This window comes from Cyprinodon tularosa, unplaced genomic scaffold (genome assembly GCF_016077235.1).
Source record: "Cyprinodon tularosa strain WSP-4 unplaced genomic scaffold, ASM1607723v1 ctg32, whole genome shotgun sequence".
In the NCBI taxonomy this organism is placed as follows: Eukaryota; Metazoa; Chordata; class Actinopteri; order Cyprinodontiformes; family Cyprinodontidae; genus Cyprinodon; species Cyprinodon tularosa.
The window spans coordinates 1,890,770-1,912,379 of NW_024039030.1; the positions used below are offsets into that span (position 1 = coordinate 1,890,770).

At 37.6% G+C, this 21,610-nt stretch overlaps 1 protein-coding gene and 1 long non-coding RNA gene across 2 annotated transcripts; one reads left to right on the plus strand and one right to left on the minus strand.

The window, feature by feature from the left end:
- Nucleotides 1–867: 867 nt before the first annotated feature.
- Nucleotides 868–21,528, minus strand: pdzd7a (PDZ domain containing 7a). The gene is made up of 16 exons (XM_038292947.1): nt 21,455–21,528; nt 20,367–21,017; nt 18,989–19,126; nt 18,696–18,870; nt 17,895–18,071; nt 17,446–17,593; nt 16,449–16,509; nt 14,985–15,512; nt 9,627–9,773; nt 8,086–8,246; nt 7,331–7,422; nt 7,156–7,247; nt 6,936–7,004; nt 5,834–6,499; nt 4,454–4,554; nt 868–2,667 (listed from the first exon to the last, which is right to left on the minus strand). Exons 2-16 carry the CDS (start codon nt 20,557–20,559, stop codon nt 2,491–2,493), a joined length of 2,925 nt encoding a protein of 974 aa, XP_038148875.1. The 5' UTR covers nt 20,560–21,017; nt 21,455–21,528; the 3' UTR covers nt 868–2,490.
- On the plus strand, nt 7,606–8,612 carry LOC119788550. The gene is made up of 3 exons (XR_005281486.1): nt 7,606–7,782; nt 7,936–8,026; nt 8,112–8,612. It is a non-coding gene; the product is annotated as an uncharacterized LOC119788550 (long non-coding RNA).
- Nucleotides 21,529–21,610: the final 82 nt, after the last annotated feature.

The following is a 21,610-nucleotide window of genomic DNA, read 5'->3' on the forward strand; positions in this document are numbered from 1 at the left end:
TTTTGTGACATTGTTTCATTCTTTTATGAGCATTTATTTTGCATTTTTAATTTCTATGCATCGTCATGAACTCGTAAAGTATTTAGCTGTCTGTGTATATTTTTATGTGTACATTACTTGTACAGATTACAGTGTTTTTAATTAAAGAGCAAGTGGTCACATCTTAAATGTGTGAAGTGATCATTTCTGTGGAGCATAAAAAATGCAAAAACTTACCTTGTTTACATGAACTTAGTTATCTGTTATACAGTTGCTAAACAGCACCAATAAACCTAAAAAATACATATATATATATATATATATATATATATATATATATATATATATATATATAGATGTGGCAATCCCAAGCGACAGCAACATCAAGAAGAAAGAACACGAGAAGCTTGAGAAATACCAAGGACTGAAGGAGGAGCTAGAAAAGATGTGGAAAGTAAGAGTAGCAGTGGTGCAAGTGGTAATTGGAGCACTGGGGGCTGTGACCCCCAAACTGGGAGAGTGGCTACAGCAGATTCCAGGTAAAACATCAGAGGTCCCTGTCCAGAAGAGCGCAGTCCTAGGAACAGCTAAGATACTGCGCAGAACCCTCAAACTCCCAGGCCTCTGGTAGAGGACCCGAGCTTGAGGATGACACATACCACCCCACCAGGGGGGAGAAAACAGTTTTTTTTTTTTATAGATATATATATATATATATATATATATATATATATATATATATATATATATATCTATATAGATATATATATATATATATATATATATATATATATATATTTTAGGTTTATAGGTTTTATCAACAATATTAACAGTATAAATATGATTTAGGTAAATAAAATTGAAATAAATGATTGCTAATTTTTTTTATTCTTTTTATTTCTGAAATGTCCAATATTAGTATGGTTTTTGTGAAGTCAATTGGTATCTATTTTTTTTCTTCATTTTTTGAAGACAACTATTGAAAGCTGCACAGAACAGTTAAGACTGGTAATTTGCAACATGAAGGTCCCAGCTTCACACTTTGTCTGGGAGTACCCCATCCCCCTACCGACTTCCCCGTTTGCTTTTTCTTGCATTGCATCGTTGGACTAAGTTACTGTTAAAACACCAAATATATGCCAGGGTCTGCTGTGCAAAGACTATCAACAGAGAAGACAGTGTTTAAAGGTTTTTGGCTTAAATTAGGGCAGGAGTAGCATAGTTAATACTCCAACAACAGCATGAAGATTCTACGTTAAAATTTCAAGAAAATACCTAGTGATTTTAATTTGAAAAAAATTTGAATTATGACACTTTAAAGGAGATATAAAACACAGCATTTAACCATAAATGACACTTTAAAATATATTAAACAGGTTACATAAAAATTCACCAAATATGCTTCATAATGTTAAAGGTAAACATAGCTGCAGAATCTGAAAAGAAATACCAGTTTGTTTAGGGGGTTTTCCAAACAAAATGTCAGCTAGAAGTTTCTCAGCCAATTAAATAACAGATAAGACACTAACTGAACTTCAAGGACTGATAAACACTTACCAGAAGAGCTACGAAGTAGAAAATCATCAGTTGTTGCACAATTTCCTTCAGAATCTCACAAATTATTCTTTATCACTTGTGATCTTTTATTTCTTTGGATACATTTTAATAATCTGTGCTTTCAGCCTGTTAAAAACAACATATACATTAAGTAGCTACTCAAAAATATTGACACACAAGTAACGGCCTTTAATATCAGCCACATGCGTGGGCATAAAGCTGTCACTTTGGAGCATTTATGACTAATACTTTATCAGTGTTCTCCTCCCTCTGCTATTCCATAGAAATAAGGCACGATGCACAGCACATTCTTCTGCTCTTATCTTCGTTCCCTTGCTCTGATTTAACCCTTGCCACCAGTGTCCAAGTTTTGCATTTCCTATTAATGAGATTTTTCAACTCCTTTACATGTCTAGATTAGCTTTAACCACAGCAGGCTGTGAATAAGCCTTTTCTTCTGAATGCAAAAACTTCTGCCACTGAACCGACAAAGATACAGAGCTGAATATTTTAACCACACACACACACACCCTACATATCCACTAAAATCAAACTCTCAGTTCGGAGATAATACGGAGCTTTAATCTGGGTATGAATCTATAAATCTCATAACACAAACTGGGATAATCTCCTTCTGGTAGCCTTTCTGATGGCTGCTCACTCTCAGGCAGTGCTAAAAAGTCCCAGCTAGGCCTGTTAAACAGTGGCAGGCTGTCAATCTAGAGCATGTATAAATCATATAATAAACATTTCCTATACTGTCCTTTAGAAAAACAAGACTTGAATACCATTAGTGCTCATGTAAAACATACGCATTTCATAAAATAAAAAAGTTATCTCACATGTGCATGTGGCAAAAAAAAAAGTTTTAAAATAAAAGTCTGCTTCATTAATTTAGTTTCCCTAAGGAGTTGCAGGTTTTGTTGTCATTAACTGGTAAGGCACACAGTGTGTTTAATCAGCAGTTCTCATGCTACTGGTGGGGAAGTGGAGGACCTTTGGGATCTTCACCACAAAAACCATTGGGTCTCTGTCCTTGTTGCTGAAGGAGCGGCGTATAACGTCCACAGCGTGCTGATGAGTCACTCCCTGCAGACTCTCGCCATCGACAGACATAAGCTCATAGCCTGCCTGTAAATGGACAGTCAGGTACAGCATTTATTTAAAAATACAGCTAAAAAGATATTATGTGAGCATTCAGATGTTCTTCATATAACTCTATAAAAGTCTGCATTCTACATAAATATACATAAACATATTCACACTATGCCTCATGCACATTATAGTCTCCCCTTCAGGACAAGGTCAGTCTAAGAAAACAAAAAGTCTCTAACATCTGGAAATGCACACGTGTAACACAGCATTTGTGCACTGCTTCCTGCAGGATGCAGGGAGACGGCTACAAATCTTCAGAGCTCTGGGCAGACGAACTTCCTCTGATGTCAACATCGTTTGCTGAGGATGCACCTGCCTCATGCGCACAGTCAAGGTTAGCAAGGGTGTTACAGAAAAAGCACACAAGGACAAAGTCCATTGTTACTTGTCGCACAATCAGCTTTTTTCACTCTCTCTTTCCATTATTTATTAGATACGGATCTTATTATGCATATATATAAATATGGTTAATATATATATATTTATATATGTGTGTGTGTGTATATATATATATATATATATATATATATATATATATATATATATATATATATATATATATATATATATATATATATATATGTATATATATATGTATATATGTATATATATATATATATATATGTATATATATATGTATATATATATATATATATGTGTATATATATATGTATATATATATATGTATATATATATATATATATATATATATATATATATATATATATATATATATATATATATATATATATATATATATATATATATATGTATATATACACATACCTCAGCTGGGGGAAAACAATGTTATATTACCGTCAGTACAGACCTAACATAGTTCAAGTGTTATATTAGCAAAAAGCATTTCAAGGATTTAAGAGTGGTCTAGAAAAAGAGACATGGATAGATATACATTTCAGTGAGTTTTTTAAATGATTTTTGAACAAACATTAACAGCTAGGCTGGCCTTAATTCTGTGTGTTTCTTTAAGACCTAAGACATGCACCTGAGGTGTTGAACAAAAAAACACTTTCTCAAAGTCCTCGACCTATCTCTTTCCCAAAGGTGTGGTCAAAAATTGACAGATGGTTTGTAATGAAAATAAAGGACAGATCCCAACACTTAAAACAATTCTAAACCTTTTATGCTCTCCTCTTTTTTAGAACAGGTAGATCATGTTCTCGCTCTGATTGCAGATACTGTGCATGTTCACACACAAAGAGATGGTAAGAATAAGGAGCAAATGTTAAAACTTAAATCATTGATATGGAAAACCTCATCACATGTTCCAACTTGTGCATATTTAATTCCTTTAAAGTGCATGCTAACTGGCAGCTTGATGACTTATACTGCAAATAAGCCTTCAGTAAATGACTTGGTGTATCAATTGTTTAAGAGAAAATCAAACCTTCAGCTACTATTAAGCAACTGTGCAGGCAATATATTACCAATACATTAGCAAACCAGCACCCATGTACTTCATTAATAATAGAGAAAGTGTGCTACCTGAGATGGCTCTCCACTAATCTTCTCCTCACTGAACACTTTTGACAGCAAGCTACTTGAACTCATAGCCACAGAGCAGAGATCTGATAACTACCTACTAGACACTTGAATCCATGTGGCAGACAAAACATTATGTTTAATATTATATCTAACAGAAAGATGGACAAATATTTGATTGCCTTGTAAATGCACTTGGATGCATGCCTCAAAGTCTTAACAAAATAGAATGGTAAAACAAATATTACCAGATCCCTACCTTTAGAGCCTCATTTGTAGATGCAGCACCTCCTGGAAAGATTTTCTCAATCTTTATCACAGGCTGGATCTTAGACTCGATACCTCCAGAGACGCTAATACCTGTAGAAGAACCAAAAATAAAATTATATGTTATTATAATACTAAAGTGATTCAAGGTTCTGATTCTTGGACTAAGAGCATCACCATGTCACCCATTCAACATGTTAAATCTCTGCAATCACATTTTGGCTGTGAAATTCTCACTACTGTCTTTTATAGATTCAAAGCAGTTGAGTTCCTGCACCAATCCTTACCTGAATAGCGTACACATAGATAATCCTTTTGTCCCAACCTCCTCTCCATTTGCAGACCTATGCAAACTAGTTTAATCTTCTCTATATTTCTATTAATCATGGGAGTAAATATTTCAAACGTTCCAGTTTTACATATAATATGTCACTGATAATTACAAATTATTTTAAGGGAAGATTTAACATTCCATCAAATCCCATAAACCATAGATCTGACTTCTTTTTTTCATGACCCCTGATTTGATCTAATTAATTGTGAGCAATCTCCTGCTGGTAAATATTAATAATTGGAGTTGCATTATAAACATCTAGCATAGTTTACTGTTAAATAAACAGTAAACTATGAGTAGAAAATACTTTAAAACTTTGTCCCTGTACGATAGAAAATGTCCCATAGTAGACCACTCTTTTTTTGTTCTGATGTGCATATACATACACTCTCTGTTACCTGTCATTGTACCAACAACTCATTCAAAGACTGCAGACATTTTGATGATATGATAATCAGCATATATTCAGCCCTAAACTGTGCCTGCTTCTTCCACTTAGTAGTAGAAAACCCTTTGCGCTCTTGGTTAGTACAGTAGCAGCCATTCGAAATGGCCCTTCCCAGTCTACTTCCCTGCAGCTCCCAGCAAAATCCCCTCCAACTTCCAGTCACTGGACTGACTCCCTCCTTCTCCTGGGCGTGCATTTTTTTACTCTGACTCCACCCTTTTACTGAATTACAGGGTCTGACCAGGAGATGACGCTTCTCTTAAGATCATAATGTCCACAAATCATGACAGATAGAATATTTTAGTACAAATATTGGATGTTTAAAACTGAATTGTAGGGGACCAGCCAGGAACCAGCCAAAGGCCCATCAAGGAAAGTGGGGAAATTTTGAATGGCTACTACAGTAGCAGCTTTGCACATGCTGACAAGTTTGCATGATTTTTTTTTATACAGGCAAACCTTTAGTAAAATACAGCTTAAATTAAAACTATATTCTATCCTCATCTTTTTCTTCAAATCAAAGGTAAATATAATTTTAGATGCTGGCATTGCAATTATCTTTACTTGTCTACAATGTAAGTTGTATTTACCCAGTGATTGCTTGGCCTTAGGGATGGTCAGAGTTGTAATTTCATACTCCTCGGTTGGTAGAGGTTCTTTTCTTTCTTGACCATTTTGAAAGTGTCCATTTACCTGCAGGCTACGTTCCATGCCCAAAGAGGGGCTTTTCTCTCTTCGGGGGATAAAAACTTCATCTAGAGGGGTTCTTCTCCTCTCCTGTGAGGGAACCCGCACACTGACCTCAGTGTAGCCATCCTTTCGGCTCTGTCTGCCGTATATGCTGTCAGGACTCCCCTCTTTCCTGCCCCTGCCATGGCTGTTCCTCACAGGTGACCTCCCACGCTCTGGAGTGGCATCTCCACAGTCTGATACAGACAACAAAGATGCCTGGTCGTACCTCAGTGTCCCATTCTCTCTCCTGTTCGGGGAGTGGTGAGGTTGGTGTCCACGCTGGGTGTTGTAAGGAGATCCATTAAGGAGGAAGCTATGACTGGGCGAGGGGCTTGGAGTGCGTGATCGTGCAGTGGAAGATGTGTAGTTATCCACAGGGACATCCAGCAGAGGGGTGAAGGTACGAGAGGGCGGCAGGTAACCTGATTGTTGGTCGGCCAGACGAAGTCTCCCAAACTCTTGGAGTAGCTGATGCTCCTGTTGAGTATCATGAACTGGCTGAAGGTGAAATCCACCCCTGTAATCTGAGGAATCATAATCACAGTAAAAACCTGTTCATATCCTCCTCAAAACTTGTTAGAATTTTTAAAAGTTTGAGATATTTGCTGCAAAAGGGAATGACTTAATTAAAAATGCTTACTAACCAAACCTTTTGCTGATAGCAAATGTATCTTCATTATTATAATATCTAACCTCTGTGTGCAGCTGTTGCAAGCTGACACCATTAGTAAAAAATAGGAACATTTATGTTTATGTTTGGGCACCAGCAACCCCGCTTGGGATAAGCGTGACAGAAAATGGATGGATGTTTATGCATTTAGCAGACGCTTTTATCCAAGCCACTTAGGGAAAAAGGGGGCTTTTCACATACCATGTTTATGAGGGATGAAAATCACTTCAGCAAATAGAGAAATAGGGGAGGACTACACACAAAGAGGAAAAGGCGAATAACTCTCATACCTGGTACTGGAGTGATGAGGTAACGCCGAGGGGTTCCACTGCGAGGTGAGCGAAGAGCTGGGGAGCGTACTAAAATAAAAAAAAGAAATAAAAATAACTGTTCTATTCAGTATACCCTCTAACTATGAGTTACAGGTTTCGACATACTGAGTTTCATTCAGAGTTTACATTGATTTTTAGGATATCAGTAGAAAAAAATACTGAACATTTTTTTGCTTACTAGAACGACTCTTGAGAATGTCATAGGCTTCCAGCTCAAACGGCATCACCAAGCTGTCAAAACGACCCAACTCAGTAGTGGGTATCAGCATTCTGCAGGAGACAGTATCAGAGCCTGTCAACCCATATTTACACAGTATGTGATGCTTCAGGATCAGAGAGGATTGTATGCACACCTTATTTCTCTGAGTAGAAGCAGCTTCTCTGGTCGATCCAAGATTGCCAGCAGAGGGCGTATCAAATCTTCAATCACATTGTCAGACAAAAACTGCAAGGAATGGAACCCAATAAAAAAAAATGTGCTTAACAAGGTTTTAGAAATTTAGAAATTCCATACACAAATGTTAAACTTTAAATCATATTTTGAGATATCCAGCTATAACAGGGAGATTTGGTGTCTAAAAGTTATTGGACCAATGTAGGAAGAAGAGACACTGCAGTTAGTGTGCAGTTTACTTTTTCTTTTTTTACTTTTATTGATTTGCCTACAAGAGGGATAATTCTACTGGATGTCCTCCAGAGAAAGGTGAACCTCTTATCTGCATTTATTTTTTTACAATTTTTCCACAGGGAGGGGCCCAATAGCCCACTATGGTCCACTATTGGTCTTTAAACAGTACGATAAGAGGTAAGTCACTCTCTGCTCCAAACAGATTGGATGTCCTCCAATGTAAAGCAGAGCTCACTGCAGATTAGAGAGTAAAAAACACTGAAGGATTGTCCCCAGAATGATAATTGATACTAATTCTAAACGACTGGTCAAATCCATCTTTTGTTCCAGCTGCTGCAAGACACGTCTTTCTCTGAAGAACAACTTCTGACACAGCGGATAACATTGCATAAGATTACAAAGAGAACATCTGATGTTACAGGTAAATCTCTCAGAGCCAAAACACACAAAAGAGGTTGTTAATGGGTAATCCTAGCTCACCCGCCGACAATGTCTCATCACTGCAGCCACCTCGTCTGGACTGAGCAATTTCTTTGACATGTTCTCCACATGCTGCAGCGTCTCATGATGGGGAAGTGGGCTGCCTGCACGGGATTCCCTCGGGGATGAGAAGAGCTGGAACGGACGACTGCGATCGTTTTCTAGGAATGAGGTTTTATGGTTTATTGGTCAATATTATTTTTGCCCTGAGGGGGAAATAACAGCACAGCATGCTCAAAGATCAAAGAGTAAAATCAAAGCACCAAAAACAGAGAGGACAGGGTAAAAAAAGAAACAACACATGCATCAAAAATACGACGTGCAGAAATACAGTTAAGAGAGGAAATAGTTTGATGTTATGATGCATAACTACAGCAGCAGGCTGTAGTTATGCAAAAAAGACTCTTTGACTTTTGTTTTTACTGCAGACACCTTATACTGAAAGCCTGAGGGAAGAAGATGGAAATCTACTCAAAATATGACAATTGTTGCTCTGCTCAGTGCCTGTCTATTAAACATATGCTTTTAAGTAAACTTGCATGAAAGCCAGTAGTGGAAAGCAACAAAGTGCATTTACTGGATTACTATACTTAACCACTTTACTTTAGTATTTTTTATTTATTTTTTTTGGTCGGGGAGGTTGTACAAGTATTGCACTTTCTCCTCCTCTACATATGAGGAAGCTGCTAGTTCCTGGTTCCTTTTGGCTCAGCTTAGCTTTGTAAGCTGCTGCTGCTGTTTCTCTCTCTGAAATGCAACTTCAACATGCAAGATAGTAGTCCTTGGGACTGAATTTGGACATCACTTTTTCAGGGGTTTGCATGATATTCCACAAATGTGAAAAACTCAAGGAAGATATTATTTGTTTACAAAGCTACCATGTGGCCAAGTTGTTCTCAAAGCAGAGTTGCGGTTTCTTTGTAGTTATATATTCAGACTTAAACCTCTATTCCACAGTGTGAGGAGAACCAAGACACTCCTGTTTTATTTTTTGTTTGTTTTTATAAAAGAAATAATAATCAAAATAGCTGTCCTTTGTTTTTTGTGGCATTTTTAGACAGAAGTTCTTTACAGGTGTTATAGAATCTGTAGCAGTGTTCTATGTATCAATACATCAGGTGGTTTCTGAAAGTTACAAGGTTCTTTAAAATTACTTGTTACTAATTTTACTGAAATGTACTTTGTAAGGATCTTTATTTTTGAATACTTAACTTTAAATGCATGTACTTTGGAATAGTTAAGTATTTTCACAAGTGAATACTTCAATACATTAACATCAGTGGATGTTGGACCGAGTAACTTTTACTTGTAACTGAGTACGATTTGACAATGAGTATCAGTACTTTTACTCAAGTACTACTGTTGAGTACTTCGTCCAACACTGCTGACAACTGAGCATTACAAGACATTTCAACATTAGACAAGATGTGCACATCTATGAAGCATCATGCAAAGATTTCCACACTTTGATTTCCAGTTTGAAGACTATTTTCACTATGTAAACCTGATAGGAAAGAATTTGGGTGTGACAGCATGCTCACCATTAGGATGATGAGACGGAGACCTCGAGCGTCTTTTTTCTTTATGGTCTTTCCTGAACAAAAGGTTGACAAAGGTTTTGGAGCGCTGTAGGTTTGTTTTAGCTTCTGCTGAGCCCCTTTCCTTTTGTTGTCCCTTCCTCTTCTTCTCTAAATGTGAAAAAAAAATGGTAAAGTTGCTTCTTTAAATTAAAACACAATTGTTTAGATTTTTGCTTTAACTGAAAAAGCAGACATATAATATGTGTTAACTGCAACTTTAACTCCTGTTGCCAGCTGTATTCTGCATTCCCAGTATGCTTATGCCTCTTGTAGTCAGCTTCTCTGCTCAGTGAGATAAATCTGCCAGTGTGACCAGGAACACAGTTTTACTGATAAATTGTAGGAACAACAACTTGAATTTATTATTGGAAGAGCCACCGTAAAATGCTTCTGCTTGCATAACAAACATCCATTTGCTTTTAGCCCACAGGAGTTCCTGGAAGGATGGGTGGGTTGGTTAATTAAAAAGGATAGGCTAATAACTCAACCAGCCCTGCAAAGCTTGGATAGGCATTTCTCATTGGGCTTGTTCTTATCCAGAGGTACAAAGAGTGGCTATAGCAACCAAAGATTAATTTGAGTCCGTATAACAAATGAGTCCCTTAACAAGCTCTGCTTTGAGCTTAAATCACTCAAATTAGTAATACTTTACTCCCGAAATAAAAGAGAGGATAAAAATTTTGAAAGACTTAATAATATTGTCACCTGAATGAAGATGCTGACCATCTAAACAGGTTAGTTTACCATGATGATTTAAAAGCAATACTGTCAAGTCACTAGTGTGTTAATAGTCAACAGTGCTGTGGCCTATCAGTAAGTTCTCTATTGTCCATATATATATATATATATATATATATATATATATATATATATATATATATATATATATATATATATATATATATATATATATATATATATATATATATATATATATATATATATATATATATAAAGAAATTTGTTTTTTTCCCCTTTTTCTCCTTGAATTTTGTCTTGCTTTTAAGCCTCATTACAACAAAGGAAGCTTTCAAATGTTTTTTGTTGTTTTTTTTTAGTGTCACCAGATTGTAAAATATTGTAATAAAAACTTGAGACCCTCAACAAAAGTAATTTCCAACTCAAAATTTGATCTGTGATTTTTTCATTTAGGAAACTAGAGAGAAGAAGAGAAAGAAGGAAGCTTTACAGTAATATCATTGTGCAGGATACAAAGTTTCTTTTCCAAGCATTTATTTGTAGGAGCATCAAAGTCTACTAGATATAGTTAGGTATTTTATTTAATAAACAATCTGTATTAATATTAGTGAAAAAAAGAGTGCAATATTCCATTTATTGGACACAGCATTGTCTGTGTGGTTGTGTGTGTGTTTTGTTCTTGCTGATGTTACCTATTTAGAATCTGTTATATTTACTAACCTTCTGAAGACCAACAGGTCTTATGGAGATCAAAGTTTGGTCTACTGTAAATATGCCAAACCCCCATTTTAAATATCAGGGAGTCCTTTTAGAGGTATGGTGTGAATTAAAGTTTGGGTTAGAAAAATGCTGGTATTGGTTTGAGTCTGTCATGGTGAGAAATACAATTTTGGTGTGTGTGTGTGTGTGTGTGTGTGTGTGTGTGTGTGTGTGTGTGTGTGTGTGTGTGTGTGTGTGTGTGTGTGTGTGTGTGTGTGTGTGTGTGTGTGTGTGTGTGTGTGTGTGTGTCAGGGGAATTAGGGGGGATGTATGTGTGCTCTTAAATGTGTTTTTTTTTCTTCAAAGCCTTGGGTAAAAGCTATCACAAAGTTTGCTGGTGAAAAGAAATGAAGATATATACACCAATATGCGTCCAAATCAGATTTTTTTTTGACTATAACATTGTAAAAAATGCACTTTTTGTACAAAATTCCCTTTTGGACTTGATTGGCGATAATCTTTGCAAAAACAGGAAAGACATTATTTTATCTTTGGGTTATATTCTTTTCATTGTAATTTGTAACAATGCTTGATAGATTTGACATTTGTAAAGAAAATGGTTTTGATAGTTGAGGAGAAAAGGTGAGAGTGCGAGTTGTGCCAAAGTAAAACTGACAAAACTCTTTACCTACTAAGATGAGATTCTGTAGCCAGGGGCAATCCGTAATAACATATCTCTGTTCTCCTAAATAGTAACGTTAATTCCCTCAGAGTGGGATCTGTCAAAGACTTAAGAATCAGTACCACCTCATTAGGCAGGAATAGGAGGGGTCAGCCTAATGTGGTCATGTGTGGTTCTCAGGTGTATTCTGTTTCATATATTACTAAATTGCAGGCTGTATCGTGGCTTGTAGCACTGTTGCCTTGCAGCAAGAAGGTCCTTGGTGTGATCCCTGATCCAGGATCTTCCTGCATGGAGTTAGCATGTTATCCCTCTGTATGTGTGGGTTCTCTACTGCTCCTCCAGATCCTTGACATGTTTATCAGGTTAATTGGTGTCCCTGAATTGCTCTTTGTGTGAGTGAGTGTGTGTGTTTCCCTTTGTATGTTACAAAGGGCAACGCACGTATGTATCTGCACACCTAAGAACAATTCCCAGGATGAGTGGCATGTATATAAGGAGGCAAAGGATCATCTCTCTTCAGTAGATGATTATCCCTGATGGTATTCCAGCCAAAGACCTAAACAAGTCCTAAATTCTAAATTCTCAAGTACAAGAAACTGCATAAGACCTCCCTCTAGTTCCACTGTCAAGTTCTCCGGTGTCTTCTATAGAACCAAGTCTTTGTCAAAGCCAAGAAGTGAGAGTTTAATGCCACCTTTTTAGGCCCCTTTCATGAAAGCAGACAGGTGAAGACAGATCCAGAGAAGGTTCAAGCCATTCTCAATTGCCCTACTCCTGCAACTTGCAAGCAGTTTCTTTTGGGATTCGCCAACTTCTACCACAGATTCATTAAAAACTACAGTCCAACTGATCAACCCCTCACTAGCCTTTCCTCCTCAAAAAGACCTTTCATTTGGTTACCTGAAGCCGAAAGGGTTTTTTTGGAGCTCAAGAAAAGGTTTGCCAATGCCCTGATTCTGATTCTGCCACATCCAGAGAAACAAGTTATCCTTGTAGTTGATTCCTATGATTTAGCGGTGCGTGCAGTCCTTTCTTAAATCTCCACTGACAATAATAAACTTCATGCTTGTGATTTATTTTCCCACCACTTGTCTCAAGCAGAGCGAAACTATGGTGTGGGTGATAGAGAGCTCTTAGCCATAACAAATGGCTTTTGAAGAGTAGCGCTACTGGTTGGAGGGAGCTGAACATTCTGTTATTGTGTGGATTGACCACAATTTTGGCCTATCTCAAAGAAGAGAAATCCCTTTGCCCTGTTTAGGCAATACTCCAGTGACCAGGAACCCAATATCTCAACTGTCATTCAACCTTCCTGCATTTTGGAGGCATTATTGTGGGAAATAGAGGAACCAGTCCTGGAGGCTCTATGGTCCGAACCGGACCCTGACACTGAACATCCAAAACAGGTTAATGTTCCTAATTCCATTAGGTCCCGCCTTATTCACTTGGCCCACACAGCAAAATTATCTAGGAATCAACCGAATTCTTGCACTCGTTCAACACATTTTCAGGTTGCCTGCAATATATGTGGATGTTAAAAGTTATGTCTTACTTACATTGTCCCAGACCTAGGTAAAGTCTGCAAAGCTCGCTGAATTAAACCCCTACAGATCTATGCTACCTCCCCTTCATCTCTCAAGTAAGCAAATCAATCAATTATCATCAACCAACTCCTTCCTGATCAGTCTTTCTCCCTTCACACCACCCAGAAAGTTGGACTGACTTCCTGCAGTTCTCCGCTTCCAGATTCTTGTTGTTTTTGTAAATAAAATGTTAAAACTCACTGGTTCTCCATGTGATTCTGCATGTGGTCAAAAAAACTACAAACTAACATGACAGTGATGGACTGGGGACCTGTCCAGGATGTAGATTGTCTTTCACCCATAGACCGCTGGAGATAGGCACCAAGTTCCATTGACCCTACAAACCCCAAATGCATTTTCCTTGCAACTCTGTCTTAATTTTAGAAGGAACTAATTATTAATTATTGACCAGATTCATTGTTTAAACAAGGAAATAATGCATAAATAATGCAAATTTGAAACCTAAAATTTTCATATTTCAAAAATGACGTTGGAAATTATTGGTTCAAGTTTACTATTATCTGCTGTTTGAGGCACCTTTTTACTTTTTTCTTATATGAAAAAAATTACTTCACCATCAGAGGTGTCAAGTAACGAAGAACAAATACTTTGTTACTGTACTTAAGTGCCAAAGGAAATCATCAGAAGCAAGCAGGTGTTCTTCAAACTGCAAACGTGAATTGTCTATTCCATGCTACAACATCAGATTCAGAAAAACTGTCGAAATGTCTGAAAAGTCGGACACAGGTGAGAGCGTATCGGGAGACCGAGACCAACAAGACCTCCCTCATCCTTGGCCCTATCTCAATTTTTTTTTTTTTTTTTAATTGTTGAAAAAAAATTTTATACTTTAAGTAGTTTTTGGAGCACATACTTTTACTTGGGTAAAGAGGCCAAGTGTTTTTAAACTGCAGTATCTATACTTCCACTTAAGTAACAAATGTGTGTACTTTTGACACCACTGTTCACCATATTGTACTTTGTAACTCTAGCCCTAACCATTGGATGAATGTGCTGAAATGCTTTAGACCAGACCCCACAGCCAGACTGAACAGATCAGTTAGAAAATGACCCTGTTTTGGGTCAGTTATTGCTGTTTTGTGTGTCCATAAACATTTTATAAGCCATTTATGTCCCAAATAGCATGTGATTGATCTGTTTATCAAATAATAACAATGTTGTGAACTTCCTATAAAACATGTGATATATGTCGAGTTCACACATTAGAAGGATTGTTGCTTGAGTAATTGATGGCGGATTAAGGTGGGTGTGGGCCCCAGAATCAACTTCTGCCTAAGGCCCCAACATACAATAGGCTAGATCTGCAGTATTCTCCTGTGTCTGGAAAATCTAAGTATTCTAAATTCTATGTGTAAAGAGCAGAGGTTCCATAAATCTGGGTTGGATCAACACTTTATGATTTATGAAGATCAGACAAACAGAAAGAAAATAACTAACACCTGAAAGATATTAGTTTTGACATAACTGAAAGAATAATTAAAGCAGTGGCTTTAGATGCATTAGATGGTATCCCTCTGAATAACTCTTGAAGGCGTGTTATTTGAGTCTGCAAGATGCTGCCAAAGTTATGTTGCTGTCAGAAGCTGACAGGTTTCTTAGTCTAGTTCTTTTCTGTGATGGTGTTACTCCTACCTGACACAGTGATGTGGCTTTGGGAACGTCGGATTGGCTTTCGTGGTTTGCTTAGAGCCATCAGAGCTTCTGTTTTTGGAGACCGCCTAACAGTACCTTTGTCTCCAGCAGACAGTGTCCCCACCCGGCCCTGTCCCAGCTCTCTGGCTCCTCCCATGTCCTTTGGCCCCTCACCTTTCCCACGTACAACCGTGTCCTTTAACAGCACTGTTTCACCAACAGCCCGACTGGTTTCAGTGCCAACCAATCGGACAGAGTCCAACCTGTCAGCTGAAGGCTGGTCCATAAAGCCTGAAGGTAGGGTGTTAGTCTGTATTGCAGTGTCTGCAGTTCGCTCTGCTCTGCTTTGACGTCGGGACTGATCTTCTGTGCAAATGGCTACATCCACCATCTCTGAGTGAAAAACCGGAGGAAAAAGGACCTGAGATAGACCACTGAGGGAGCTGACAGGGGTGCTGGAGGAAAGTGAGCACACAGAGGAGTTGGAGTCTGAACCCTGAGAGGACAGTGCAGGGCCACCATTGGCTACTGTGGGGAAGAAAAAAAAAACATAATTAAAAGGATCCCAGATGTGTGTGTTTTAAATATTTATTATTCTCCAGAAACAACATGAAGTTTCAACCTCACATATGTCTGAATCACAACCTTTCTCCTCTTACAATCATTTTAGGACCATCATTATAAACCAACAAACACATCCAAAGGTTCAGGGATATTTTCATATCTATATATATATATATATATATATATATATATATATATATATATATATATATATATATATATATATATATATATATATATACAAAACAACTTTAGTATCTCATTGACAATGGAACAGATATGCCAGAGCAGTAAAGCCGTCAAAGCAAAGCAGAGAAGTCAGTGATAAGTGGAGGAGCTGTAAAGTGACCCAAAGTATCTGACTTCACTCTATGGATCAGGCCTTTATAGATAAAAAGAGCCATTGTTGTTAGATACAAAAATAGTCCTATTTAAAGTTAGTGATAATCCAAAAAACATGTGGAAGCAGGTGGAAAATGGTATAAGTCGATTAAGGGTAATGTTATTTATCTTCCCCAAAATAAAACTTGATGATTGGTGAGGTAATCAGCAGGGACTTTTCTAGAGCATGGGCAGGCATCCTGTTTAAAGTCAGTCAAAAGGTAGTTGAAGCTAATTACAGATGAAACCATTCAGGCTTTTTAAAAGACATGATAACGGAGTGGGGTGAAGTGGGGATCACTGTCTTTTAGCACAGCAACACGACAAACAGTCAGAACTGTAATTATACGGTCTAGATCAAAGAATATTGTGGCCCTAATCAAGGTTCTGACCTTGACAGTTTTTTTTATGTAGTATGTATGTAAATTTTCTCGATTACAATCACTCTTATTCAGTTAATTATAATATGTATTTTGATTATTTGTAACCATAATAACCTAAAAAGAAAAAGCAACTTACATTTATCAAGCCACCCATACTCTGCCACCATTTCCTTGTAGGCAGGGTATCTTCCAACTTCCTGTGAAAGATGTTTTCAAAAAAGTTAGAAAATTCTAGAAATTCTTGCTACTTATAAAGCACAGTATCCCTGCTTGGAATTAGCATAGATGAATTTGTTTTCATTTTGTTCCAAACATTTTTCCAAACATGTTTCTATTTCGTTTTGCTGAAGCACCTTTTTAATAGATTTCCTCCCCATTACACAGTTGAGGAGGGGAAGTGAAAACAGCCAAGATGTATTTCCATATAAGCCTTAGATGCTCAGGTGTGAAACAGTTTAATAACTAAATTGAATCCTCTCCTATGCCTGCCTCTGATCCACAGCTCAAATAAAGGATAATAGGAAGCCATAAAATTTGGTTTTCTGTTGATTATCACCTGATCCCCAGCTGCCTCTAAATAATGAAGGTGGTACCTGGATTTTTTTCACACATGCAACCTGAGATCAGGGGAGTAAAATGAGCTAAGAGGGCAAACTTATGAGTGTTGGTGCACGCTACACAGCACATGCGTTTTGACTCAAGTGCACTTTTTTGTCATGCAGAGATGACAAAGGTTAAGTAGTGTGGTCTTAAACGCAGGTATACAAAACCAGACACTTATAGAGGATAATAGTGTTGTCGATCTGTTGTGTGCTCTGCTGTGGAGGCTCAGTAAGAAAAGATGGTCTTTTTGAGCGGCTAGCATTAATCGTGCTACCTAGTCTGTGGTGGAAAACTCAGCCAGGTGTTATGTTCTTCCTAGAGTTTCTAATGCATGCTTTTGAATGACTAAATGCATTTACTTAGTTATAATTCTGGGATTTGGTTAATAGAAATTATTTTGGAAGTCTTACTGACCAAAAACAGGAACATTATTGTAACGTAATTCTAAATGGATCTAATTTGGTTTACTTAAAAAAAAAACTGAATTGAGTCCTAAAGATAAATAAAATCTGGAATATTTTTTTTCTCACCCTGATGGTCAACATGATATGAGTGTGGCTCTTTAGGACTTCAACTGCATCGCTATGGGTGATGTCCTCAAAGCTCACCCCGTTTGCAGCAAGGATTTGATCACCCATTTTGATGCCGTGCTGTTCTGCAAGTCCACCTGGGTCCAACCTGCAGGAAGAATATATACATATAGAAGTGAAGAAAATGAATGTACACTTACATCAAGGTTAAATTTGATAATTCCCCTTATAAAAGCTATCTAACAAAAAATACAATAGCTGTGGTTCATAACTGGGTCATGCTTAGTTTTATCTACTACAAAAACTTAAAAAAGAATCCAGCGTGTTAGAACATTTAGTTTAACCCTCTTTCTTCAAGTTTATACAAACTGTGTTAACTGATCAAATTAGTACTGCGTGGATTGAACTGCCATCAGCCTCTTTATTTACTTTTGCTTTTATGTTCGTACTTTGAGACATAAATGCCCAGTCCAAACTCTTTGCCACCTCTGATGTTAAAGCCCAGACAGTAGTCATCTGATGTGGTGAAGAGATGTATGATGCGACGGAGAGCGCTGTCTGAGCTGGCCTCTGAAGGCGTACGACCGTTCTCCTCCACCACCATCCGCCGGTGAATTAGATCCACCCTACACACATATGCAAAACACATATTCTACTTTTCCCTTATTGCACTGAACTCAAATACATCAGTATCAGTTGATCAAAAAGCCATAAAGGTCACAGCAGTAATCCATCCACTGCTGCCACATGAAACCAAGATACAGTATATCCCAAAAGAGAGATAACCAGTGTAAGCTCAAGGAAAGTGATAAACCTCACATAAAAGACCCACACAAAGCTCAAATGTGCAAGTACTAAGAAATCATTTCCTTACAGAAATGTGAGGTGGCTTACAATTCTTTTCATAAACCTCAATCTTTTTTACATTTTGTTACATTATAAACAATAACTTAATTGTATTTCATTTAGATTTCAGGTGTTATACCAGCAGAAGTTAAAACCTTATTATGTTTTTGTTGTATTTTGCTGTATCTAATAGTCTTTCCCCAAAGCTTGGCCTTTACTGTATTATTTTTAACTAACTGTGTGCATTTTCCCTGTGTATGAATACTTTGCATGGTACAGTATATCTAGCTAAGAATGTATCTAGATACCGTAAGCAATTTGCTACATTCATTACAGTATTTACAGCAAATTAAAGCAGCCAATGACATAGCCTTGGATGGTGCCCTGTAACTCAGTGGTCTAACCATGTGGTCTTTTCCTTGGAGTAGCGGATGCCTGGGATCTTCCCTACTCGCCTCACCACCATCCTCAGCCTGTTGTTGCCTGTGAGGACCTTTACAGCGCTGCTCATGGTGATGCTCTCCAGGCTGACCCCATTCACCTCCACCAGCTTATCCCCCACAGTGAGCCCAGCCTGTTCTGCAGACATGGATAGAACTCAGCATGACAAACAAGAGCAAAATGTCACATGTAAACAAAACACCTCTACTTGATGTAAATACAGGAAAAACAAATACCATGCAGAGGGAATCCATACCTGCGGAGCTGTCATCCTCCACCTTACTGACAAATATGCCTAGTCCATGTTCAGAGCCCCCACGGACACTGAAGCCAAGACGCCCATCTGGGCTCTTATTGACTGTCACTGTGTGAATGTCCTCACAGTCGTCTCCTCCTACAGAAATGAAGCCATCATGAATCTGACGTACGTATTTGGTGAGTATGACTGCTATGACTGCTAACTATAAGTTAAACCCTTGGCACCCATTGGTGCAAATATGCAACAAACCCTTTGTGTTACATACACAGCTAAGATATCAGTTTATACCCATTCACTGTGGACCTAGGAACCTTTAGCGGGGTCTTGTTTCCATTACAACTGGTTCCTAATGGTGTATGTTATCATTGTATGTTAGAAATGTTGTCACAAAGTTGTAATATACCTACATTTCTATTTATTTTTTAAATAATTAGATGGTTTAGAACTTTCTATTAGGCAACTACTTAAAGGTATTTTTTTATATATGTGTAACAAGAGATCTTGCTATGATAGGATAGTATAGTCCATCTTTAAGCTGTCCATAAAACAAGGTTCATAACTACATAAGAAAATGTATTAAAATTAAACACAGTTTTCCTGAATTTTAGTACATAGTCAAATGTTAAGTTTTAATTAAGTTGTTGATTTAAGTTGACTAACACACAGCCAATGGGGAATCTGTTACATTTCTTCTTTAGTCTAAATAAGATATAACAAGGTTTATTTGTTAAGTTTAAGAAAACGTGCACTTTCTATCTAATAAAAATAAGAAAATCATCTGGTGAAACTGGAAGCACTAACAAGTAGGCTAATTGACTTACCTAATTCACAAAGGAGGCAACAATATTCCATTACTGAAGCAAATGTATCTTTAAATTGGCTTAAATCCTGTATGTCACTGCTTGCATTTTTACTTGATTTCTATTCAATTTATGCAATCCTTTGTGGGGTTTTTTTTTATCCTTTCCTAAACAAAAGTTTGGTTTTCTTGAAGTTATGAGCTCAGATTCTAATATTTTTGTTTAATTTTGAATCGTATATTTTTTTTTGTTCCTAAGCTGTAACAAATGAAAAGGGGTTGTGCTTTCTTAGAAAGAGATAAAATTCCCAACTGCAGAATCTAATGAAAGAACTGAAATTGTATCCCATAATTGTCCAAAAGCATTTGTCCATAACCTCTACCTGATTTCTTTTACATTCAAAACAGTGTATGAAAATATTTAATTTTGGTTTTTGAGGATAATGACAAACATTTTTCGTTTAGTATTGAGTTACTTTGACTTAAGCAAAACTAGTTTCCCCCTTAGGCTAATCCATCAGTTTTATAGCACCCCAAATGATGTAATAGTTATGAGTTAGCAGGTTTAGAGCTCACCATCTACAGGTGCGTTTATGAGAATGACCCTGCCCATGGGAGAGGAGGACCTGTGTCTGTGGCGCTGCTGTTTTCTCAGCTTGTAGCGTGTGGTGCTTCGGGAACCCCCACCCTGACCTCCATTGCTGAGGTGGGGGTGCCCGCCTCCATTCGTCATCTGGCCCCAGGCAGGAGGGTCAAATGAGCCAGCCATCGGATAGGTCTGAAGAAACTTTCCTTAGTCATCCAGGCACTGGAATATCTGGTTTCCCCTGTCAGGAGGGAGGAGGAGGTGCAGTCTCAGAGTTGGGAGAAAGGTTGATGGGGGGGCAGCAGTGATAAAAAACTGGAGTGGTTTCCACCAGCTGGTCCACTTTGGTTCAGTTCTGAGGGTGACTGCTCCTGAAGTTGGCAACTTCTGTCAGATTCCAAGTGCGAATTAGAAAAGCAGAGAGCAAAGTAATGCTCAACAACCACTACCTACACAATGTGTAATCATACTTCATATAAATTACAGAAGATGGTAAAAACTAGTCATTCAATATAAACGGTACAACCAAAAAGAGATCCAAATGTTTGCAGGGAAAGAAAATAGTCCACAGGCTTTCTCTGACACCATCTTACTTCTGCTCCTAGAGCCTGACAGAGAAGCTGGATCTTTTGGCAGAGAACCTAGAAATGCACAGTGATTCCTTTAAGGTCAGGTTTGATTAAATTGATGTGTCTACCTAAGAAAATGAAAAAAAACAAAAAAAAACACTCTCAAAAGTTGGCATTTCCTTATAAAGTGTTTACAAATTAAATATCATTTTATAGGGTAAAACTAACTTGCAATCAAGCGTCATGTTTAATAAACTGCTGTTACAGTAATTATTCAGCACCATGGACAGTGACTCAGGGTGGTGCAAAAACAAAACAAAAATAAAACAACAAAAAAACTCATCTAAAGCCATCTGCAGTTCGCAAGTACATTCACATCGCTATATCAACTTCTGCCACGGGAAGTCATAGTGTTAAACTTCAGTTTCATTCTAAAGTTATTCCTACCAGCGCGTGAAAAAAAACAATATCATGATCAAAACGAAGACAACAGAGCATGACAGCTTTACCTGCTGTGTCCGTGTTTTGCAGCAGGAGCTCGGACAGGCGCTCAGTGGTCCGCCTCACTGACGCATTAGCGGACACCTCCGGAGAATTAGTGCCACCACATTTGTTCTGCAGGTGACCATTATTGTCTTAAGAGCTGTAAGCCCTTTACATAAGCC